Raw genomic sequence first — 21,947 nt, forward strand, 5'->3', positions numbered from 1 at the left:
TAAGGGTGAGAGTACACAACCCTGAGGGGAGCCAGTAGAAGAGACGCATCTTTCAGACAGACAACCGTTTACTCTAACTCTTTGTGTTCTATTTGTTAAAAAGTCCATTATCCACCTCACAAGATTGCTTTCAATATTAAATTCTGCAAGTAACTTACTAAAACATGAGGCTGGATTGTATTAACCCTGGCCCCTCATCAGAGAAGGGAAAAGTCATGTGGCCCTCACAGAAAATAGTTTGGGGACCCCTGCATTAGTTGGAAGCAATGTTGTTTTCATCAACGATGACCATAACAAAAATATTTCGTCGACGAACACTTTTTTTCATGACGATGACTTGACGATGATGAGCTAAAAACACGTCTTGGAAGAATAAAACAACGGGACGTATGCCTGTTTTTATCTGATGAGACGAGAACAAGAAAAAAATTGGCCATAGTTTCCATTATAAGTGCGTGACATTTTCTTATCGTATGTGTTGTTAGCACGCATCCAAGCAGTGTTTGGTCGTGTTCCTCATTGGACATGCGGTGCCCAGCACACACCCTTACTCACCGGTGTCCTCCAGGCTCCAGACTTGCCTTTTGTGAAACACATGTCAGGTGTTTCACAAAAGATCTAAGGATCTGTGTTGAGTGATCATCACACACTAAATGTAACTTGTAGTGTTACTATAGCGTTCGCTTTGGCATTAGCATTTAGCGTGGTGAGTAGGGATGGGAATCGAGAACCGGTTCTTATAGAGAAACGGTTCCACGTGTATCAACTCCATGGAATTGTTTGGCAGATTAGTTAATGATTCTCTTATAGATTCCTAACAGTACAATCAATGTCACGGAATTGATGCATGATACACACCGCCAAGCAAGCAAGTGTCACAACAGGAATGCTCACATTGTAGCCACCTATCAAAAGTGCCAGGTGTCGCCACCAAGTAATAAACCAGTAGTAGTCACTGGCCAAGTCATTATTCATGAGACTACTTAAAGAAATGGTTATTTTTCCAAATAAGTTTTAATGGGTCCATCATATTCCTCGACGAATACTCTATAATATAACATACATGCATCTAAAATAATCCTAAACGATTTTATTAGCAATTTTAATACTCCTTTTAGAAAGATTTCATGGGTATGCGTTCGTTCCAATAGCAGCCTGTTTCCTGTTATTGTCCTACGTCATGCGCGCAGCTTATTCTGGGACAGAGAAGGCGTAAGGTGTACATTTCGAGCAGACGCCCACCTGTTAGTGGAATTATTAATTTTTGTGTGTCCATGAACGAAAGTAAGTATTTCCTCTTCATGCCATAAAGTTCTTATGATAAATTAGAGCCGTTATCAGCGCGACCGTTTCGTGTTTTTACTGTCGCTCGCTGCGTGGACGAGAGCGTTGTTTACATTACATTCGCAGTGCATATTTGTGTTAAGAGGGAATGTGTTAGTTTAGCATCTTAAGATGATGTTGTACATCCATATGAGTGTTCAGTAGGGCTGCAGCTATCGAATATTTTAGTAATTGAGTCATCGACTGAAAATTCTATCGATTAATCGAGTAATAGGATAAAACATTTTTTTTTAGGTAAAGAGCAATTATAAATATAGATGAGAAAACAAGACATTTCATCTAATATTGAACCATTTTCAGTCAATCAATGTCTTTATTTTCAATGTACATTGTTGAAAACAGCCAACAACTTAATTGCATCTCAAATGTGACTAAAAAACAAAGGGCTAACTCACTGCTTTCTCTTAAAATTTTAGATCTTATAAAAAAAAATATATATTTCTTACCTAAAAATGTCATTACGCTTGATAACACACATCACTTAAAAGTTAGGTGATTTTCCCACGTTTCAATTAAATTTCCACTTGTGTCAAGCTATAAATTCTAGTTAAGTTTTAAGTTGGTCTAAACTGTAAGTCCTGATAGGTTTTGAGTTTTTGCAGTGTTCAAAATAAATGCTGTGCTGTATTGGAGCAAATTAGGCACCAGTGCTACTTGGTGTTTTATCTAGCAATGACTACTGAGCTAAAATTGACAGTTAGCATTATTAAGTTTTTATTTTACACCCTAATCACTCTACAGTGCTGTTTTCACAGATTAAATAAAGCCTGTGTGTCAGAGTTAGCCACGCATCGACAGTGGCCATAATGAATAGAAACCTAGCCTTCCGCAGGGATAACGTTACGTGAGCGAGTCACACTAACGTTAATCTTATTTATGAGCGCTGAGAAGTATACTGCTTTAATATGGCGGCTGTTGTATTAACGCCGCCGAGTCGGTCATTTCGCATCTAGTTCTACGTACATGTGATATCGATGACAAGTACATGTGATATCTATGACACACATCAAACGCTACTTGCTACCACCATAGCAACATGCGGGCATTGTTTTTAGCAACGTCGGCGCAGTTAGTAACGGCTGTCGAATGCAGTAAGGTATTTTTTTTTAATTGCTTCTTCCTCTACGCACGCGATGTCAGCGGGTTGTCCCGCATTAAAAATAGTCCGGGCAAAACGTGATGCTTAGAGCTAGCAAAATTAAACGATTCCTTGAGGTGAATAAAATTACTCGGATCAGTTTTTAAACTCGAGTTACTCGAGTTGCTCGAGTATTCGTTTCAGCTCTAGTGTACAGTGCTTAGTTTTCGCCACTTTTATGGCCAAGATGACCGCACGTGCACGCAGCGTGCTTGTGGGTTATTAGTCCAAATTAGAATCGATAAGAGAATCGATAAAGAATCGAATCGTCAAGCAGAATCGGAAAAATCTTATCAATTCCCATCCCTAGTGGTGAGTGTCGTCTTAAACTTGGAAAACTTTTTGAATACACTTTGTGGCCTCCAGGTGAGTTTTATTAGTTGAAAATAATATACTGTTATCCTGCTGAGTGTGTATTATCATCACGAAGATGTTGATGTCCTTGTAGATTCTACAATTATGTGCTCGTCTGTCAATGTTCATTCGAAATTGTTGGAAACCTTTTAATTACTTATTTATTCATGGACTAACATAGTGTTTTTCAATCTTCTCTGAGTCAAGGCACATTTTTACATTGGAAAAAATCTTGCGGCACACCTCAAACCAAAAATGTTCCAAAATTACTTTATGTACAGTATATTTAATTATGAAATACTTTCTCAATATTTACACTTAATCAGTGTGAAACTTGAGCCTGTTTAGATGAACACAAAGCCAATATCCCGGTGGTAATTGAAGAAAGACACACATATGGAGCTCTTCAGTGGCTCTGTCTCTCTCTATATATATATATTTTTTATAGCAGTTTGGCTTGAAAAGCTCAGAATTGTCAGACAGGGGGACTTCAGCAACGTATTTAACCGCATCAGGGCCGAGCATCTCGCTGACAATCGCTTTCCAGGCAGGTAAAATTAATGTCTCTGCCACAGTGTGGGACTTTTTGGATTTAGCAACAAGTCCAGCAACAAGGTAACTGGCTTTGAGGGCTTTCTCATTTACCTTTGTAGTTTTTCTCAAAATAGCTGCTTGTGTCACATTCAAGAACTGCTCGGATTTCCAACCATTAGCCACCTTGCTGTCCTCGACAATGTGTTGGAATTGAAATACGGCGAGGATTGATGGTCGTCACATAAGGATAAAATAGAAAAGGACACTTTCATGGATATCGGCACTTGACGAGTCTAATGAAGTGATGACAGTAGATGTGCTGGGGTCCACATTGTCACGGACAGCAAGGTGGCGGATGGCTAGAAATCCGAGAAGTTAATGAACGCGACACGAGCAATACCTCACTAATCTGCACATGATCAAAACTGAAACCTTCTACCTACTCCTTCCTCACTACTACACCTCTGCCCGACGATGTAAAAAAAATACATTGGATAATTTCTCACGGAACACCTGACGATCTCTCGCGGCACACCGGTTGAAAAACACTGGACAAAAACTTTTGAAGATCACAGACGAAATCATTTTGAATATTTGATGACTAAAACTAGTATTCATTGACTAAACTACAACGAAGACAAACACATTTTGAAATGACTAAAACATGACAAACACTAATAAGTATTTTCGTCCAAAAGACTAAGACAGAGACGAAAATTAAAAGGGTTGCCAAAAACAACACTAGTTAGAAAACATTGTAATTCAGATTTACTTTACCCTTCAACAGACAGGATAGAAATTTACGTACGCACCATGGACAAAAGCAGGAGTGTTAAATTCATATTTGTCGCAGGCCACATGAATAAATTGTTTTAATCGATTAATAGTTTAGAGCGGTGTTTCTGCCAACTGGTTTTCATCCAAGAGGAAAGTTTTGTTTCTCACTGCTGCATTGTTTTGGTGTAACATTCATGTTTGTTTTGCTTATCTAATTATGAAGGATTTGGTGAATCCGTATCTGAAACTTGCAGGGTTCGGTACCCTATGCAATGTTAACCACTGGTCTCGTGACATCATTGACCTATAAATTGACCAAATTGTTTTTTTTAGCCTCTACAAAGCAAATATCTATTTTTTCATTCATTTCTTTTTTAATTTTAACGCATTATGTAGTATTTATAAAAAAACAAAAAGGAACACTAAATGTTCTGTTTATATTCATTAAGGTTTTCATATAAAAAAAAAAAAAAACACAATGCACTCTTCATTTCTGTTGTCCTCAGTTTTTCATTGAGGACTACATTAATTTTATTAGACGTTTGTATTTTTCTGTTTTTTTCTTTTTGCGAAAAACATGAAATCGGTATACAATATTTTTTGCAGGCCACACAAAATGATGAGTTTCAAAAAATAAGGCAAAAACAGACGCTGGAGGGACCAATGCTGGATTCAAAACAAGGCTACATAGATTATGTTTCCGAGCAGCGAAGCGTTTGTTATCTCAGTGTCCAGTGTTTTTGAAGGCTTCGGTGGAGCGGGCCGGGCTGAAAGTGTGTCTGGGTGTTGTTTTGGGATCATCCCTCTGTGGCCGGTTTAGGCCAGTTAGGTTCGTGCGTCCTCCTTCGTGGCTGGGACGTGATTGCCACAGCGACCGACGCTGGTCTTGACGTCCTAAGCGCCCGCTATCAACTTTGTTATCCTGGCTGGTCGAGACGCTACTTGTTTTAGGATAGAGCGCCCTGCTCTTTGTCCTTGGAGTGGCCAGGAGAACTGATTGCGATAGCTGGTGCGTCAATCTTGCTCGTGACGCACACGTTGGGCTTCTGTGATAAGATGGCGTTGTGTATCTATTCTGCTTCTTTTCATTAAACTATGGTGTGCTATTTATTTAGGTGTTTTAGAGTAGTACAAACAATCCTACAGTACATATGAGACATGATACTATTCCCTGATTGATTGTATTACGTGTGTTAGAGTAATGCAAACAGTTAGACGGTGCCTACGAGAAACGGTACCATTTTCTTCATTTCCCCCTCATGAGCACCGATAAGGTGATTCACTTTATTGTGTCCAAGGGCATGGAGTGAAGTCTGCCTAAACTATAGTTAGATGAATGTGTTAGACTAATGCAAACAATTATATGGTGTGTGCGAGAACGGTACCTATTCCCTTCAAAGGCTGAACATACACGCAAAAGAAAAAACAAAACAAAAAAAAAGCATGCAACAATATATATATGAGCTTTTGGGTCAAACAAAACAAAAACGTATTATTCCGGAGTCTGAGAAAAGTTCAAGGCCCTAGCATACGTCAAGAAAGGGGTCCACTTTGCCAACACTTTTTTGCTGGGGACGGTACATTAATAAGACCAGATTGGGCGAACAGCGGTCAGGGCTTCATTTCGCACGAATATGAACCTAATAAAATGATAGGCTAAATGATCCATGCAAAATAAATCTGTATTGACTTAACTTTCATGTGTATTGGTTAAGGTATCACTTGATTCAAACCTTTGTTTTGAAAAACTACTAAAGAAACATTTTGAAAACTTCCAGAATAAATGTCTGGATTTTATTAGCAAATTTAAATAGCAATATTTGAGCATAAATTATATTAACATACACAGTAAATACAAACTAAAAACAAACTATCCAGGAATTCAAATTTTAAACATTTGTTTTAAGACCACTCAATATTTGTCAAAATAAATCAAATATAACTAAAAAATGTCTGGAGTCAGGGTATAACAAAATTAATATTAAAAAATGGAGCCTTCCCTCAGGTAAAACACTACTGCTTTTTTTCCCCACAAGCACAGCCAAACTTTTAACAGACTTTTAACCTCGATTATGATTAATATATATTTATCTGGAAAGAAAATGTCCGCATAGGCTGCAAATAAAAATATTTTTCAATAATGTAGAAAATAAATGTATTTTAAATAAATGCAAATCATCAGCCAATCACGCGTGCGTTTGAGGGGAAAAAATGGACCGGCACATTCAACAAGTGAAAATGGGTACTGTATATGTAAGTATGAACATCATGAACTGAACTAATTTAATAATGGTAGGGTTAATTCTATCCAGTATGGGAAGACAATCTAAACGACCTATATAACTGAACTCATTATATAATGCAAAAAAGGTCGATTAAAAGTTGGTCGGGACAATTTGAGTATCCTGAAAAGTTGCTGGTGTTATGTCCCTACCATCCCTATGCAAACCTACGCCCTTGGTTTCCGTTATTTTGTCCAACTCCTGAATATTTCAATGCGAGTGTATTTGCTCCACCATGTCGTTAAAAATGTCGCCACAAGAGGTCAGTCTTATCACAATGCCAGAGTCAGTTGTTAATAGAGTTACTAAAACAAGCGTCCCATGAAGTTCAAACATGACCTGAGTTATGTGTCCGGTTAATCAGAACCAGTGTCATCCAGCCTGTCTCTATCTTCCGCCACTTTGATTGTAGGAGGTGATTTCCGTTTGCGCCTGTCAGAGCAAAACAGTTTTTCACTGCCATTAACGATGATAGACGTCCAATCATGTGGGTCTATTCATCCTTCTGTTTATCACTAGTAGACGTCCAAGTCCTTTGAAGTGGGAGGATGGCAGCGAATGAACAAATGTTCCTCCCACTTCATATGGAATGGACTTCTAGTGCAGTCAATGATTTAAGCAAGTACTTTGCTGTCGCTTTGTAATCCGGAAGCTACACCTTCACCTCATGTCTTTCCTCATGGTGTCGATTTGGCCATGAAGATGCTCGTTGGCCTCAAGCTGCTCCTCTAGCTCTCTCTGCAGCTTCTTCTTGGCATGCTCCAGACGCTCGATCTCCTCCTCCGCCTCATCCATCTGCCGCTTGGCTGTCTTCAGCCTTTGAGTCAGCTGCGCCGTTCACAACAATTCAGACGACGAACGTGACCGACGGCGACTTGCTCTCTCATACCTGGTCCCTCTGCGTCTGTAGGTTAGCGTGCTCCTCGTCGGCCTGCATCTTCATCTCCTTCACCTTACGCTCAAGCTTGCGGTTGGTTTGCTGCAAGTTGTTGTTGTCCCTGAGGGAATGTGATACCAAAGGAGTGTTGGGGTAGCCTGGTACACCAGACTCAACGCTGTTCCAGCTATTGAGTCTGGCCACCATTCCCACGGAAACAATTTCCAGGGCGGAGCAAGCCACAGCAAACAGACAGCGGAGTGGACCAAGCAGCGACGGGCAGACGTGACGTTAGTAAAATGGCGACGGCAGGACGAGGGACTTGCGCACGGAAGTAAACATACGAAGAGAGCGGAGTTTATTCGACATGGCTAGCGCGAGACAGACTGTTGTCAATGACTCGTGTCGATGTGTTTTTGGTCATTTAAAACTGATTTTACCGTGGATTGGAACATATTCTCGGCTCTGCCGTTCACCATTGTGTTGTTGAAGAGACGACTTTCGACGCGCAAGAGTGACGTTGCTCGTGAAGAACACGTCACAAAAATAAACGAATCTGATTTGTCGATTGATTTTGTATCTGCTCGAAAAGGCCGTTAATGGGATGGTTCCCAGACTATTTCTCTCAGTGTTTGAAAAATACAGGGAGAATAGTCTGGCAGAGCCAGGCTAGTGTTGGGGTGTCAGTACAGAAATATTACGCAAAATTAGGGTTGTTCCGATCATGTTTTTTTGCTCCCGATCCGATCCCGATCGTTTTAGTTTAAGTATCTGCCGATCCCGATATTTCTCGATCCGATTGCTTTTTTTTTTTGCTCCGGATTCAATTCCAATCATTCCCGATAATTTTTCCCTATCATATACATTTTGGCAATGCATTAAGAAAAAAATGAATAAAACTCGGACAAATATATACAGTGCCTTGCAAAAGTATTCGGCTCCCTTGAATCTTGCAACCTTTCGCCACATTTCAGGCTTCAAACATAAAGATATGAAATTTATTTTTTTGGGTCAAGAATCAACATCAAGTGGGACACAATTGTGAAGTGGAACAACATTTATTGGATAATTTAAACTTTTTTAACAAATAAAAAACTGAAAAGTGGGGCGTGCAATATTATTCGGCCCCTTTACTTTCAGTGCAGCAAACTCACACCAGAAGTTCAGTGAGGATCTCTGAATGATCCAATGTTGTCCTAAATGACCGATGATGATAAATAGAATCCAAATGTGTGTAATCAAGTCTCCGTATAAATGCATCTGCTCTGTGATAGTCTCAGGGTTCTCTTTAAAGTGCAGAGAGCATTATGAAAACCAAGGAACACACCAGGCAGGTCCGAGATACTGTTGTGGAGAAGTTTAAAGCCGGATTTGGATACAAAAAGATTTCCCAAGCTTTAAACATCTCAAGGAGCACTGTGCAAGCCATCATATTGAAATGGAAGGAGCATCAGACCACTGCAAATCTACCATGACCCGGCCGTCCTTCCAAACTTTCTTCTCAAACAAGGAGAAAACTGATCAGAGATGCAGCCAAGAGGCCCATGATCACTCAGGATGAACTGCAGAGATCTACAGCTGAGGTGGGAGAGTCTGTCCATAGGACAACAATCAGTCGTACACTGCACAAATCTGGCCTTTATGGAAGAGTGGCAAGAAGAAAGCCATTTCTCAAAGATATCCATAAAAAGTCTCGTTTAAAGTTTGCCACAAGCCACCTGGGAGACACACCAAACATGTGGAAGAAGGTGCTCTGGTCAGATGAAACCAAAATTGAACTTTTTGGCCACAATGCAAAACGATATGTTTGGCGTAAAAGCAACACAGCTCATCACCCTGAACACACCATCCCCACTGTCAAACATGGTGGTGGCAGCATCATGGTTTGGGCCTGCTTTTCTTCAGCAGGGACAGGGAAGATGGTTGAAATTGACGGGAAGATGGATGCAGCCAAATACAGGAACATTCTGGAAGAAAACCTGTTGGTATCTGCACAAGACCTGAGACTGGGACGGAGATTTATCTTCCAACAGGACAATGATCCAAAACATAAAGCCAAATCTACAATGGAATGGTTAAAAAATAAACGTATCCAGGTGTTTGAATGGCCAAGTCAAAGTCCAGACCTGAATCCAATCGAGAATCTGTGGAAAGAGCTGAAGACTGCTGTTCACAAACACTCTCCATCCAACCTCACTGAGCTCGAGCTGTTTTGCAAGGAAGAATGGGCAAGAATGTCAGTCTCTCGATGTGCAAAACTGATCGAAACATACCCCAAGCGACTTGCAGCTGTAATTGGAGCAAAAGGTGGCACTACAAAGTATTAACGCAAGGGGGCCGAATAATATTGCACGCCCCACTTTTCAGTTTTTTATTTGTTAAAAAAGTTTAAATTATCCAATAAATGTTCCACTTCACGATTGTGTCCCACTTGTTGTTGATTCTTGACAAAAAAATTAAATTTCATATCTTTGTTTGAAGCCTTAAATGTGGCGAAAGGTTGCAAGATTCAAGGGGGCCGAATACTTTTGCAAGGCACTGTACATTCAACATACAGTACATAAGGACTGTATTTGTTTATTATGACAATAAATCCTCAAGATGGCATTTATATTATTAACATTCTTTCTGTGAGAGGGATCCACGGATAGAAAGACTTGTAATTCTTAAAGGATAAATGTGACTTTGTAAATTGTGACTAAATATTGCCATCTAGTGTATTTGTTGAGCTTTCAGTAAATGATACTGTAGCCATTTAACTTCTGCCTTGATGCATGATGGGAAGTGAAACCATGACTGTGCGTCGTGGTACCAATTGATATATCTTCTCTGCGTTGTGAAATAACATAGGGTGTTAAGAAAAAGATCAACTACTACCTTTCTTCCCCACAATGCTTCCAATAATTATTCTTATCATTGGGAGAGGGGTTGTAAGGCTTTAACTTTTTAAAAAAATGCTCTAAACGCTGCCCAAAATTCACTCTACTCATTTTACGCTGCCTTTTAGCTCTATATGCTGTATGGGTAAAACGGCGTCATTATAGATTGAACGGGACAATGCGTGAGTGGGTCGTGCATCGCATGCGTTAATTGCGTTAAATATTGTAACGTGATAAATGTAAAAAAAAATATTAATTCTCGCCGTTAACGCGATAAATTTGATAACCCTACCTTAAGCTTAAACTAAGGACTCTGGAAGAGTGTAACACATTATGTCTGTAACATTAAATACAATTAGAAAACGATTTAATTAAAAAATATACAGTATATATATTAAAAAAAAAAAGGCATATCCGATATTTTTTTGCCGATTCCGATACTTTGAAAATGACGTGATCGGACCCGATGCCGATCGATCGGGACATCTCTATGCAAAATATGTCCCCTGCAAAACAGACATTTGTGGAGTGTTTACCTTTCCTCTCCTTGCAGCCTCTCCTCAAGTTCCTGAATGCGGCTGTTGAGCTTGGAAATGAGAGAATCCTGGTTGGTCCTCTGTGAGCCTTCTAAATGAGACAGTCTGCTCTTCAGGTCTTTATTCTGACACAGGAAATGAAATAGAGGAATGTCACAAACGAGGAAAAATTAAAAGGACCCTGCAAATTTCCTTCATGCTGGATTAACCACACAGGTCAAAGACTGGTCGCATACACACAATAATGAGGAGACACCAGTTCATTCAATAAACTCAATAAGAATTGCAATTTGTTACCTTTCCGCTCACATCATCAAAATGCGTTTAGTTTTTCATTAGATTGATTTATGTACAGTAATTAAACAATTAGTTATTTCACAAATTAAATTATTATTGAAAGGAGCAAATTATAGCATATTTATAGCTCTGTGAACGATCGTGGCCAGCCCCTCCCAGTGCAAATGGATTGAATTTCTATTGCCGTCAATGGCAGCCAATGAGTTAATTTATGAAATAACATTAAAGCCATTAGAACAACAGGAAGGCTGTTGATATGTTTCCTCTTTTCGCTAGTGTAAGCGGTAATATTCCAATTTGACTGTGTGGTCTATGTAAAAACAGTTCAATTTTAGAGCAAGTCTGGTTTGTTTTTTCACCGCGATTGGCAGCCAATAAGTACATTTTTACTACGTACCAGTGTTGTTTTCACAAACGATGATAACGAAAATTAGTCGTTGACGAATAATTTTTTTCATTAAGATGACGGGCTAAAAAGTCTTGAGAGACTAAAACATAACGAGATGCCAGTTTTCGTCCGACGAGACGACAACAAGATGAAAATTCGTCATAGTTTCCGTCTTTAGTTCACAATGTTTGACATTTTATCGTATGTGTAGTTAGCACGCATCATAGCAGTGTTTGGTCGTGTCACTCCTGTGACGTGCTGCTCCCCGGATCCCGCAACCTTGCCCTAAACACACGCTTAATCACTGGCAGAGGTTGGGTAGTAATGCATTACATTTGCTCTGTTACATTTACCATATTGGCCCGAATATACCGTAATTTCCTGAATATAATGCACACTTTTTTTCCCCAAAATCAACTTGTAAAATCATGGTGCGCATTATAAACGAGTTCATGGATGGAGACAGAAATATATATATATTACATATATATATATATATATATATATATATATAAACCGATTTTTTTTTTATTGACACGGCCACGTTGTGTTGAAGAAACGTATGCGGCGACACATTGCCGACCATTACGGTACGTGACGTCACCATTTTGTTTCGGTAATACTTCACTCTAATGATTTCGTCTGTGGTAAATTCTGCTTTATTCACTCTTCATAAAGCACAGAATTTAGTTTCTTGAACTCATTTGAGTCGACGTTTATTGCAGCTCTGCAACTCGGACCATAACAAACGTAAGCACACACACTTCCTGTGTCCGTCAACTATATCGGTCCCTCAGGAAACTCAAACCCAAATAACAATAGTTCCTAATCTTACTGTCGTGTTGACAGCGATGAGCTCTCACGGATTTCCGACTTACGTTCTCACTTTCATTTTACCGTATCAATCCATGGAAGAAACATTTATTCATCATGATGAAGCGAGCAAGTTATATAGCAGCCTTTAAAAGAAAAGTCACATCTGTTTTGTTTTCTCCTAGATTCTGGTAAGTTGGAGAAGTTGTCAAATCATTTTTTTTATTACCGTAAATATTGTCAGTTTATGGTAATGTTTTGAACTACCAATGTGCTATGCTTGTGCTGTGTTTCACCAGTAAGTAAAATGACATTTCTGTATCTGTACACGAGCTCTGTTTTCTTGTATTCTTCTACTTATTGGTGCTAAAATTAGGGTGTGCGTTATAAATGGGTACAATAATTTTCCCTAGATTTTACAAGTAAATTTGGGGTGAGCATTATACACGGGTGCGCCTTATATTCGGGAAATTACGGTAAGCGTTTGCGTTAACAAGAGCATAAAGCGTGGTGAGTGTTGTTTAAAACTCTTGTAAAACTAACTGTGTATTATCATCTTAAAGTTGGGGATGTCTTTGTAGACACTTCAATTATGTGCTCGTCTGTCTGTCAATGTTCACTCGTAATTGTTGGAAACCTTTATTTATTCATGGACTAAAACTTTGGAAGTTTACAGACGAAAACATTTTGAGTAATTGTTGACTAAAACCAGGCGAAATTTGTGAGAGTTTTCGTTGACTAAACTAGTCAAAGACGAACATATTTTGAAATGACTAAAATATGACTATTTCCATCCAAAAAACTAAGACGAAAATGAAAAGGGCTGCCAAAAACAACTGCTATGTACATACTTGAAAAATGTTATTGCCACATACAGTATTTGACCTTGCAATTTGTCTGTTTGTGACACGAAATGTGGCCCTTAATCACAAAAGGTTTCCTACCCATGATTCAACCCGAACCTAACACCTTGAAAAGTGACCCAAACTATTTGCATTGTCTATTTCTGCCCTCCAGAATAATTACAAAATAAATGTACCAGAGTGGTGCACTGTAAATGTTTGTCTTGTATTCCTATGAATAATGGTAGTATAAACAGTTACCGGGTATAATCGCGAATAGGTTGCACCGGTAGATAGGTCGCATCCTTAGTTTGTGGTTTAAAAAGTAGGAATTTTAGGTTGACCCTCGTATAGGTCACACCACTATATAAATTTTTGGGCAAATATTTGGGCCAATTTTCGATATCAGTACGATTGAAACAAATAAAATATTTTTATTATTATTGAAAGACTATATTTTCATTACTTGACTATATTTTTATTTCGTAATAACTTACATACATCGTAAAAACGTAAGTACACTACACAACCAATGCCAATGTGGTAAATATATTGTTTCTAGTCTTTGTTTCTTAACTGTATTATACTTCCTTATCTAAAGTTCTGAAAGAAGCGGGGTTTTTTTGCGCTCTCTTAGAGCACCCTCTTGAGGTCGCTTGGCAATATTGTTTGTTGTGAAAGCTGAGATGGCTGCACGCGAACACATTTGCAGCTTCACCCGCGATGTTGGTCTTTAGTCCTTCTTTGGGCAAGTTTTGTTCGTACGTACTGTTTGTCTAAAGCACAGTGCATATTTTTGTTGTTGAACGAAATGTTGTATTTTTTTATATTAGACATTTGTGGTTTATTTTGACCAAGCGTCACTTGTCTGTATAGTTAGCGTATATAGCTAATGCTAAGTTGTATGCTTTTTCAGTTTTTACGATGGTCGAAACTTGGTAATGGTCATAGCGAGGACAGCATATCAAGCGTATAGGTCACACCCGCCTTTTGGTACAAAAAATTGCGACCTGTCAGCGAGCATATAAAGTATTCACGCTTACCTTGTGGAGAAGAAAATGGTAATATAGGATATAACACACAATGTTACTGTATTTTCACGACCATAAGGCGCACCTAAAAGTAAAAAAAAATCTCCAGAACCAAGGGCGTAGGTTTGGTCTCAATGTGTGTAGGGACAATATAACCTTAATCATAACCTGCAATGTACACTTTTTGCTGGGGACAGGGCATTAATAAGACCAAACAGATGTGAATGGGGGGTCAGGCCTACATTTGTCACGAGTATGAACCTAATAAATTTATAGGTTAAATGATCAATGCAAAATAAATCTGTATTGACTTAAACTTTCAGAGTGCAAATTTATAACAATCTTAATCAGATTTTTCTTAAATCTAGTTGAATAATTTTCTCCATCTTGTTTTGAGTGTTCAAGACTAGTTCAGAGATTAATGGGTCAAATTATTCCATTTACTTTAAGTAAATATTACCATTTGTTCTTAATAAACCCATACATCTAAAAGTTGGTCATTTATAAAAGTTGGTCATTTTTCACCTAAATCAAGAAAAAAATGCTTTCAAATAATGTTTTGAACAATATCTATTCTTGAATTAAGGACATTTCAGTTTTTGTTTAGATGAAATATGCTAACTTTCTGCTAAAATAAATGTGTTAAGATTATTTTCAGCTAGCCATTTCTCTTATTTCAAGATATCTGAGTAAAATTTACTTAAAGCACTGGCAGATCATTTTGCCTATTTCTAGTAGATTTACAGTGAAAACAAGGGAGTTTAACTAGTTTTAAGGAGGTGTGTTTTTACAGTGCATATGTATTGGTTCAAATGATACACCGTTGGATTCAAACCTTTGTTTTAAAAAGCTTCCTACTCGAGTTCGAGAAATTCACACAGATTAATGCTATGCCAATTCTGATGCAGGTAGGACTTTCAGTAGCAACATTAGTGGTGTGTTCACCACCTCCGCAACATTGGTGTCTTTTTATTATTACTTACAGTGGCTGCTCCTGACGGAAAAGAACTTCTAATATTCCTCATCTTCGAAGGGGGCTGAGGAGGCCGCATTCAGTTTTTCTATCACGGCAGTGACACGGCTGTGTGTCCGTGGGGTGGGGGGTGGGGGGTCAAGTCATTAGCCAATCAAACGTATGTTTGAGGGAATAAATTGGACTGGCACATTCAGCAAGTGAAAAGGGGTCTGGGTAAGTCTGAACCTAATGAAAGTAATTCACTTTATAATGGTAGGGTCATTCTGTCCTGACAACATATGGGAAAAATATCTAAATGACTTATTTATCTGAAGTCATTACATAATGGAAATAAGGTTGCTTAAAAGTTGGTGGGGACAATTTGTGCATCCTGAAAAGTTGGTAGTGTTATGTCCTTACCGTCCCTATGCAAACCTACGCCCTTGTCCAGAACAGACAGCGCGCCCAATAATGCAGTGCGCATTGTGTGTGTGTGTGTTTAATACAAAAATATCACCTGAAAATGACCCTGGTAACACACCAGGCACGTCTGTGGTACGTCAGTGTTGCCAGCGTGTCAACGCACCGCTGACGCCCCCAATTTCAACAGTACGCGTTTTACGAGCAGAGCGGCTCGATCGGTTCACGCGAGGATTGCAAGATCACGTGAGAGTAGCGGGTATTTAGAGATAACAATACATCAACTATTTGCCTTTTAGACACCACGTATTGGTCAGCTTTCTTTCTGAAAGAAAGAAGAAAAAAAAAAGTCCTGTGCTCAAGAGAAACTTTTGAAACTGCAATGACAAGGATTTTAACATGTATTTGACAAATAAAATTCCTCAATGAATTTTTTTTTTTTTTCTTCTTATGAACGGTTTCATGAAGATTTATTGATGATTTTTTTTCAAGTTAAAGCGCTATGCAGAAATTAATAAAATTGACTGCATATATTTTGAAAGTCGAAGATCCACCGTATTTTTATTTGAGTAACTTCCGGTCATGCCCGATCCTACCTAGTAGTATTGAAGTAGAAGGCTTGCATGTCGTGACAAATATTAAAATTCTGCTGTTCGTTTCGAGTGCGACACGTTCAAACGCTTCTAGGACGCGTCTGAGACACAGCCGCTTCACGACTGGTGTGCACTCGCTGTTTGACTTTAACAGCTGCGTTTCACTGCGTTGACATGCCACAGACGCGCTTGGTGTATTCCAGCCTTGAGCCTGCGCCTTTATATATGGTGTGCCCTATGGTCTCGAAAATACAGCATATTGTATTTGCACTTTAGATTCTCTTGTAAAGGTTGAATTCACCCTACCTGTCTTTCCAGGCTTATGTTGTCACACTCCAGGTCTTGTCTGACTGCTCTCTCCTGCATCAACTCACTCCTCATTTCATCCACCTGACACACACCATGTGCAGTACACGTCAACATGTACACTTTGATACACTACAATCATATTGCAATGTACAGTGGGGCAAATAAGTATTTAGTCAACCACTAATTGTGCAAGTTCTCCCACTTGAAAATATTAGAGAGGCCTGTAATTGTCAACATAGGTAAACCTTAACCATGAGCGACAGAATGTGGGGGGGGGAAAAAAAAAACCCAGAAAATCACATTGTTTGATTTTTAAAGAATTTATTTGCAAATCCTGGTGGAAAATAAGTATTTGGTCAATACCAAAAGTTCATCTCAATACTTTGTTTTGTACCCTTTGTTGGCAATAACGGAGGCCAAACGTTTTCTGTAACGTATTTGGTCAACACCAAAAGTTCATCTCAATACTTTGTTTTGTACCCTTTGTTGCAAATAATGGAGGCCAAACGTTTTCTGTAACTCTTCACAAGCTTTTCACACACTGTTGCTGGTATTTTGGCCCATTTCTCCATGCAGATCTCCTCTAGAGCAGTGATGTTTTGGGGCTGTCGTTCGGCAACACAGACTTTCAACTCCCTCCTCACCCCGTGGCGTCAAAATGATAACAAAAACGGTGAGCAAAAATCCCTGAACCACACAGGGGGACCTTTTAAATGACCTACAGAGAGCTGGGACCACAGTAACAAAGGCTACTATCAGTAACACAATGTGCCGCCAGGGACTCAAATCCTGCACTGCCAGACGTGTCCCCCTGCTGAAGAAAGTACACATCCAGGCCCGTCTGCGGTTCGATAGAGAGCATTTGGATGATCTAGAAGAGGACTGGGAGAATGTGTTATGGTCAGATGAAACCAAAATAGAACTTTTTGGTAGAAACACAGGCTCTCATGTTTGGAGGAAAAAGAATACTGAATTGCACCATACCTACTGTGAAGCATGGGGGTGGAAACATCATGCTTTGGGGCTGTTTTTCTGCAAAGGGACCAGGACGACTGATCTGTGTAAAGGAAAGGAATGAATGGGGCCATGTATCTCGAGATTTTGAGTGAAAATGTCCTTCCATCAGCAAGGGCATTGAAGATAAGACGTGGCTGGGTCCTACAGCATGATAATGATCACAAACACACAGCCAAGAAAACAAAGGACTGGCTTCGTAAGAAGCATTTCAAGGTCCTGGAGTGGCCTAGCCAGTCTCCAGATCTCAACCCCATAGAAAATCTGTGGAGGGAGTTGAAAGTCCGTGTTGCCCAACGACAGCGCCAAAACATTACTGCTCTCGAGGAGATCTGCGTGGAGGAATGGGCCAAAATACCAGCAGCAGTGTGTGAAGAGCTTGTGAAGAGTTACAGAAAACGTTTGGCCTCCGTTATTGCCAAGAAAGGGTACATAACAAAGTATTGAGATGATGAACTTTTGGTATTGACCAAATACTTATTTTCCACCATGATTTGCAAATAAATTCTTTAAAAATCAAACAATGTGATTTTCTGTTTTTTTTTCACATTCTGTCTCTCATGGTTGAGGTTTAACCATGTTGACAATTACAGGCCTCTCTAATATTTTCAAGTGGGAGAACTTGCACAATTAGTGGTTGACTAAATACTTATTTGCCCCACTGTATTATAAAACCGCCTAATATACATGTAGGTATGTAAACAGTATATAGAGTTGCACCAATACCATTTTTTTGGCCACGATACCGATACCTGGCTGTGCAGTATTGGGCGATACCGATACCATTCCAATACCACTTTGTTTGGGAAAAAAATTAATTAATTAATTAATTTAAAAAAAAATATATATATATATACATATATATATATATATATATGTATATATATATATATATATATATATATATGTATGTATGTACTGTTTATATGAAGAGCTACATACTTGGATGTGAAATCATTGCTATCATGACTTTGCGAGGCTGCTGCTTACCTTTGTGAAACAGGAAAAAGACTAATAAAAAGTGAATCGAGTATAACTATTTATTGCATAGCTGGTATGGGTGACAAATAATAATAATTTAATAATAATTTATCACAGCATCCTGTCTTTATACCAGCCTCCCACTCTGTTCTCCAGCAGCAACATAACAACTCCTTCCTTTATAGCAACGCACAAATGCAAGCAGCGCACGAGTGAGTCTCTATCTGACGCACACAACTTCGCCACTCAGCTTAACTTACTTTGTGTACTTCTACAGCACTTTTGATTTGAAACAAGTCTAAAATTACTGCAGCATGTCTTTCAGTAAAAGACAATACAAGTAAAGTAGACAAAGTGAACTGACCAGGGTTTGTTGCTCCGGTCCAGCCCTCTTTCTCTTGGTAGCAGTGACTGTTGTTGCAGCCTCAAACTGTTTGTTTTCGTTCACATGTTTCGTCTTCAAATGTTTTATCAGTATAATGATAAATATATGTAGAAGTATATGTATTAAAACTGGCCGATTTAACTCCACCTCTCAAAACTTTTAGGCCGCAAATCTTGCATTCAGCCATTGTACTCGACGGAGTTTTTGTGCTAAAATATTCACAGACCGCCAACATTTCTTCTCCTGGTTTGTTTATCCTTCATATGAAAAAGCTGCCACGGCGGTTAAGGGCGGCTAACGGCCTGCTCTCATTGGTCTGGAGCAGGCCAATAGCAGTAGCTGCTTGGCATGGTAAGTGATCACGTGTCATCACACATCACTGATGTGTGAGTGTCAGGAGAGAGAAGGCTGGGACTTCAAGTAATATCAGTATATGGTATCAGCGCCCTATTTGTTGGTACTCGCCGATACCGATACCACCGATACCGATACGATTTTAGTGCCATATCACCCCCCGCCCCCACTCCCAGCGATACTGGTATCGGTGCAACATTAATAATCATACGCAACAATATGCACGGGAGACAAAATCAGTGAGCTTTTGGGGATCGTGTACCCACACGTTCACACACAGTATATTTCTTAGATGAGTCTCAGTCAAAGCCAAAATATTTTAATATTTTTTAAATATCACTTGTGCAACCTTTCATATTGAAGGAAAAAAATCATTAAAAAGGTCACTTTCAGATTAGTTGGACTTCATTAAAAAAAAATTTTTAAAAAAAAGGAAATGCTTTCTAATCTTAGCAGCTTCTCCTCTCTAATAACATTCTGAGGCCCAGCGAAGGGAAAGTGAATCAACAGACACAATAGTTTCCTGTTTTGTGTCTTCGCACCGCACCCAAAACAGTGTTTTGTGTCAATTAGTCTCCAGTGCTTTGCATCCATGAACAGTGGCCTGCTGGAGCAAATAAAAATGATCCAATACTGACTGGCATAAGATAATAAAAGTACCTCAGCGTGGCTACAAAGTGAGCACAATGAAATAAAAACACTTTTTTGGCCAACGCTGTATGGAAAAATGAGCAACTATGGGGAAATCTAAAAACGGAGCCTGCACATCTGTTCATGATAAAAATTCTATGATGAGCAGGTTGACCCTTGATGAAATCCTCACAAATTAAAGAGAGGTCAGCGTTATGTATGACAGCATGTAAACTTGCCTGCTCTTTGGTTTTGTCTAATCGCTCCATCAGGCGATCTGCAGTGTTGCGCTCATCGTTCACATCTTCCTCCAGCTGACCGATGCGACCCTGAGAAGAATAACAAAACATTTAAATTTAGTCTATCGATCATTACAGAATTGGATTATATTTTCCGTCCCTTGCTACATATTTTAAACATATGTACAAAATACTAAAACATGGAAGTTTTCCTAGCCTCCTAATAAACAAATTGAAAAAATAAAGCAGTTAAGGGCACGTTTACATTAGACCAAAAGGATCAGGGTCCGGTTGGAGTGCTACCTCGCAACAGCACTTGCAAATGACCGCACTCACACAGCACCAACCGAACTTTCCGAGTAGCATCTCGTGGAAGAAAGGCACTCATTGAGTGGACAAATAGAACAAGAAATACCTCCCTTCTGGGATGTAATGTAGCATGAATTAAGTTGCCGCTCAGCCAGCGGCAAGGTCACTCGCTCCCGCATTGATACTGAGCGAACTGGAGTATATAAAAAATGCATAGGGAAAAATTAAACCACGAAAGGGAACCGCGTGGTACCCCAAGTCACACAGGCATGTGATTGCTGTCACTTTTGTGACTTCGGACTGTCAAATTGTCGCCACTTCCAGGAGAGCGAGACTCATGAAACGGCCGCGCCGAGAGGCTCTGCTTGTCTCAGCCACTGTCACTCTCAAAAAGTGCGTTCAGTAATAGGGCTGGGCGATATGGCCTAAAGTACGTATCACGTTAAATTGAGCAGATTTACCTCGATAACGATAAATAACGATAAATTCGCCCAAGCGATCTGTTATATAATTTGAAAATCTGAATCAATGCATGAAATACAGATGAGCCGTTTCTCGTTGATTTATTTACTTGCTTTCAATTTAACATATTTAACAATTGTACATGCAGTCTAAACATTTAGTATATAAAAAAATATTGTAAAGAATAAGAATTCAAGTATGAACATTTATTGCAGCTTGTATGGCTTGAACAATGTACATTATCAAAATCAATATGACTGTGCAAACATGTCATTGTAACACAAATGACTTACAGCTTGAACAGTACACTTCAAACAGACAACTTATTGTTAATGGCTGCTGTGACATAATTACTAAACACAAGTGTTTACCTCCAAGGTTTCAGGGTTTTTTTTCCCAGTGCATTTTTAATACATCCACGCACACATGAACCCACACACAGACACAAACACACCCATTAAAGCTACATTGATCTTCTGCCAATGAAATATTTAAGATTTTATGATGGCAGTAATGACACAGAATTAAGCAAGCAATTACAGAAAAATAGCTGTGGTAAATGGTAAATGGTGTTATACTTATATAGCGCTTTTCCACCTTTCAAGGCGCTCAAAGCGCTTTACACTATGGCCATTAAACTGTCATATAAGTTTCACTGTTGGATTGTACTTTATGCTGAAAGCTTTACCATCACAAAAGCTATCAGAGAAATCACACACAGACAGAGATGCAAAATAACGTGACATACTAATTGCTAGATGCAGTCCGTTCCCAATCCACTCATTCAGTTTAACCGTTTCGGTTAGAGCCATTATCCGACTCCATCACGTTCATTTGTAGCATTAGCCGCTAGCGTTAGCCTGTGGCCTGGCTACCAGTCGAAAGCACTGAAAGCACCCTCTCCAGAAATTGTGAGAACTGGGGAGGACAGCGGGTGAAAGCCCGTCTGGATGCCGCCAAGAGTCTACTTAATGTCGAGTGAAAGTTTGGCAAACCTCCCGTAAGCCACACTCCATCACGTTTGCTTGTAGCATTAGCGTTAGCCTACCGGGCTTCTGTTTGTTTGACTTCCTGTAACCACGTGACTCCATACGTAGGCATACTGACTGCTTTCTTAAAGGGGAACGAATGTAGCCGAACAACACAGAGTCAAAGCGGGATGAAAAGACTTTTTATTATATATAAAAAACTTAGAAGTATTTTC

General features: G+C 39.2%; 1 protein-coding gene across 5 annotated transcripts in view; it reads right to left on the reverse strand.

Annotated features, from left to right (window-relative positions):
- Positions 1 to 6,440: 6,440 nt before the first annotated feature.
- LOC130916322 (cingulin-like protein 1) overlaps positions 6,441 to 21,947 on the reverse strand; it is a 32,649-nt gene continuing 17,142 nt past the window's right edge. For all 5 annotated transcript variants that reach the window (XM_057836958.1, XM_057836961.1, XM_057836960.1 and 2 more), the window contains exons 14-19: positions 19,973 to 20,062; positions 16,367 to 16,450; positions 10,722 to 10,846; positions 7,319 to 7,427; positions 7,094 to 7,257; positions 6,441 to 6,861 (exon numbers count right to left, since the gene is read on the reverse strand). In XM_057836958.1, coding sequence (XP_057692941.1) covers positions 6,786 to 6,861; positions 7,094 to 7,257; positions 7,319 to 7,427; positions 10,722 to 10,846; positions 16,367 to 16,450; positions 19,973 to 20,062 — 648 coding nt within the window. In that variant the 3' untranslated portion in view covers positions 6,441 to 6,785. The remainder of the gene's footprint in view (positions 6,862 to 7,093; positions 7,258 to 7,318; positions 7,428 to 10,721; positions 10,847 to 16,366; positions 16,451 to 19,972; positions 20,063 to 21,947) is intronic.

Source organism: Corythoichthys intestinalis, chromosome 5, assembly GCF_030265065.1.
Source record: "Corythoichthys intestinalis isolate RoL2023-P3 chromosome 5, ASM3026506v1, whole genome shotgun sequence".
Classification (NCBI taxonomy): Eukaryota; Metazoa; Chordata; class Actinopteri; order Syngnathiformes; family Syngnathidae; genus Corythoichthys; species Corythoichthys intestinalis.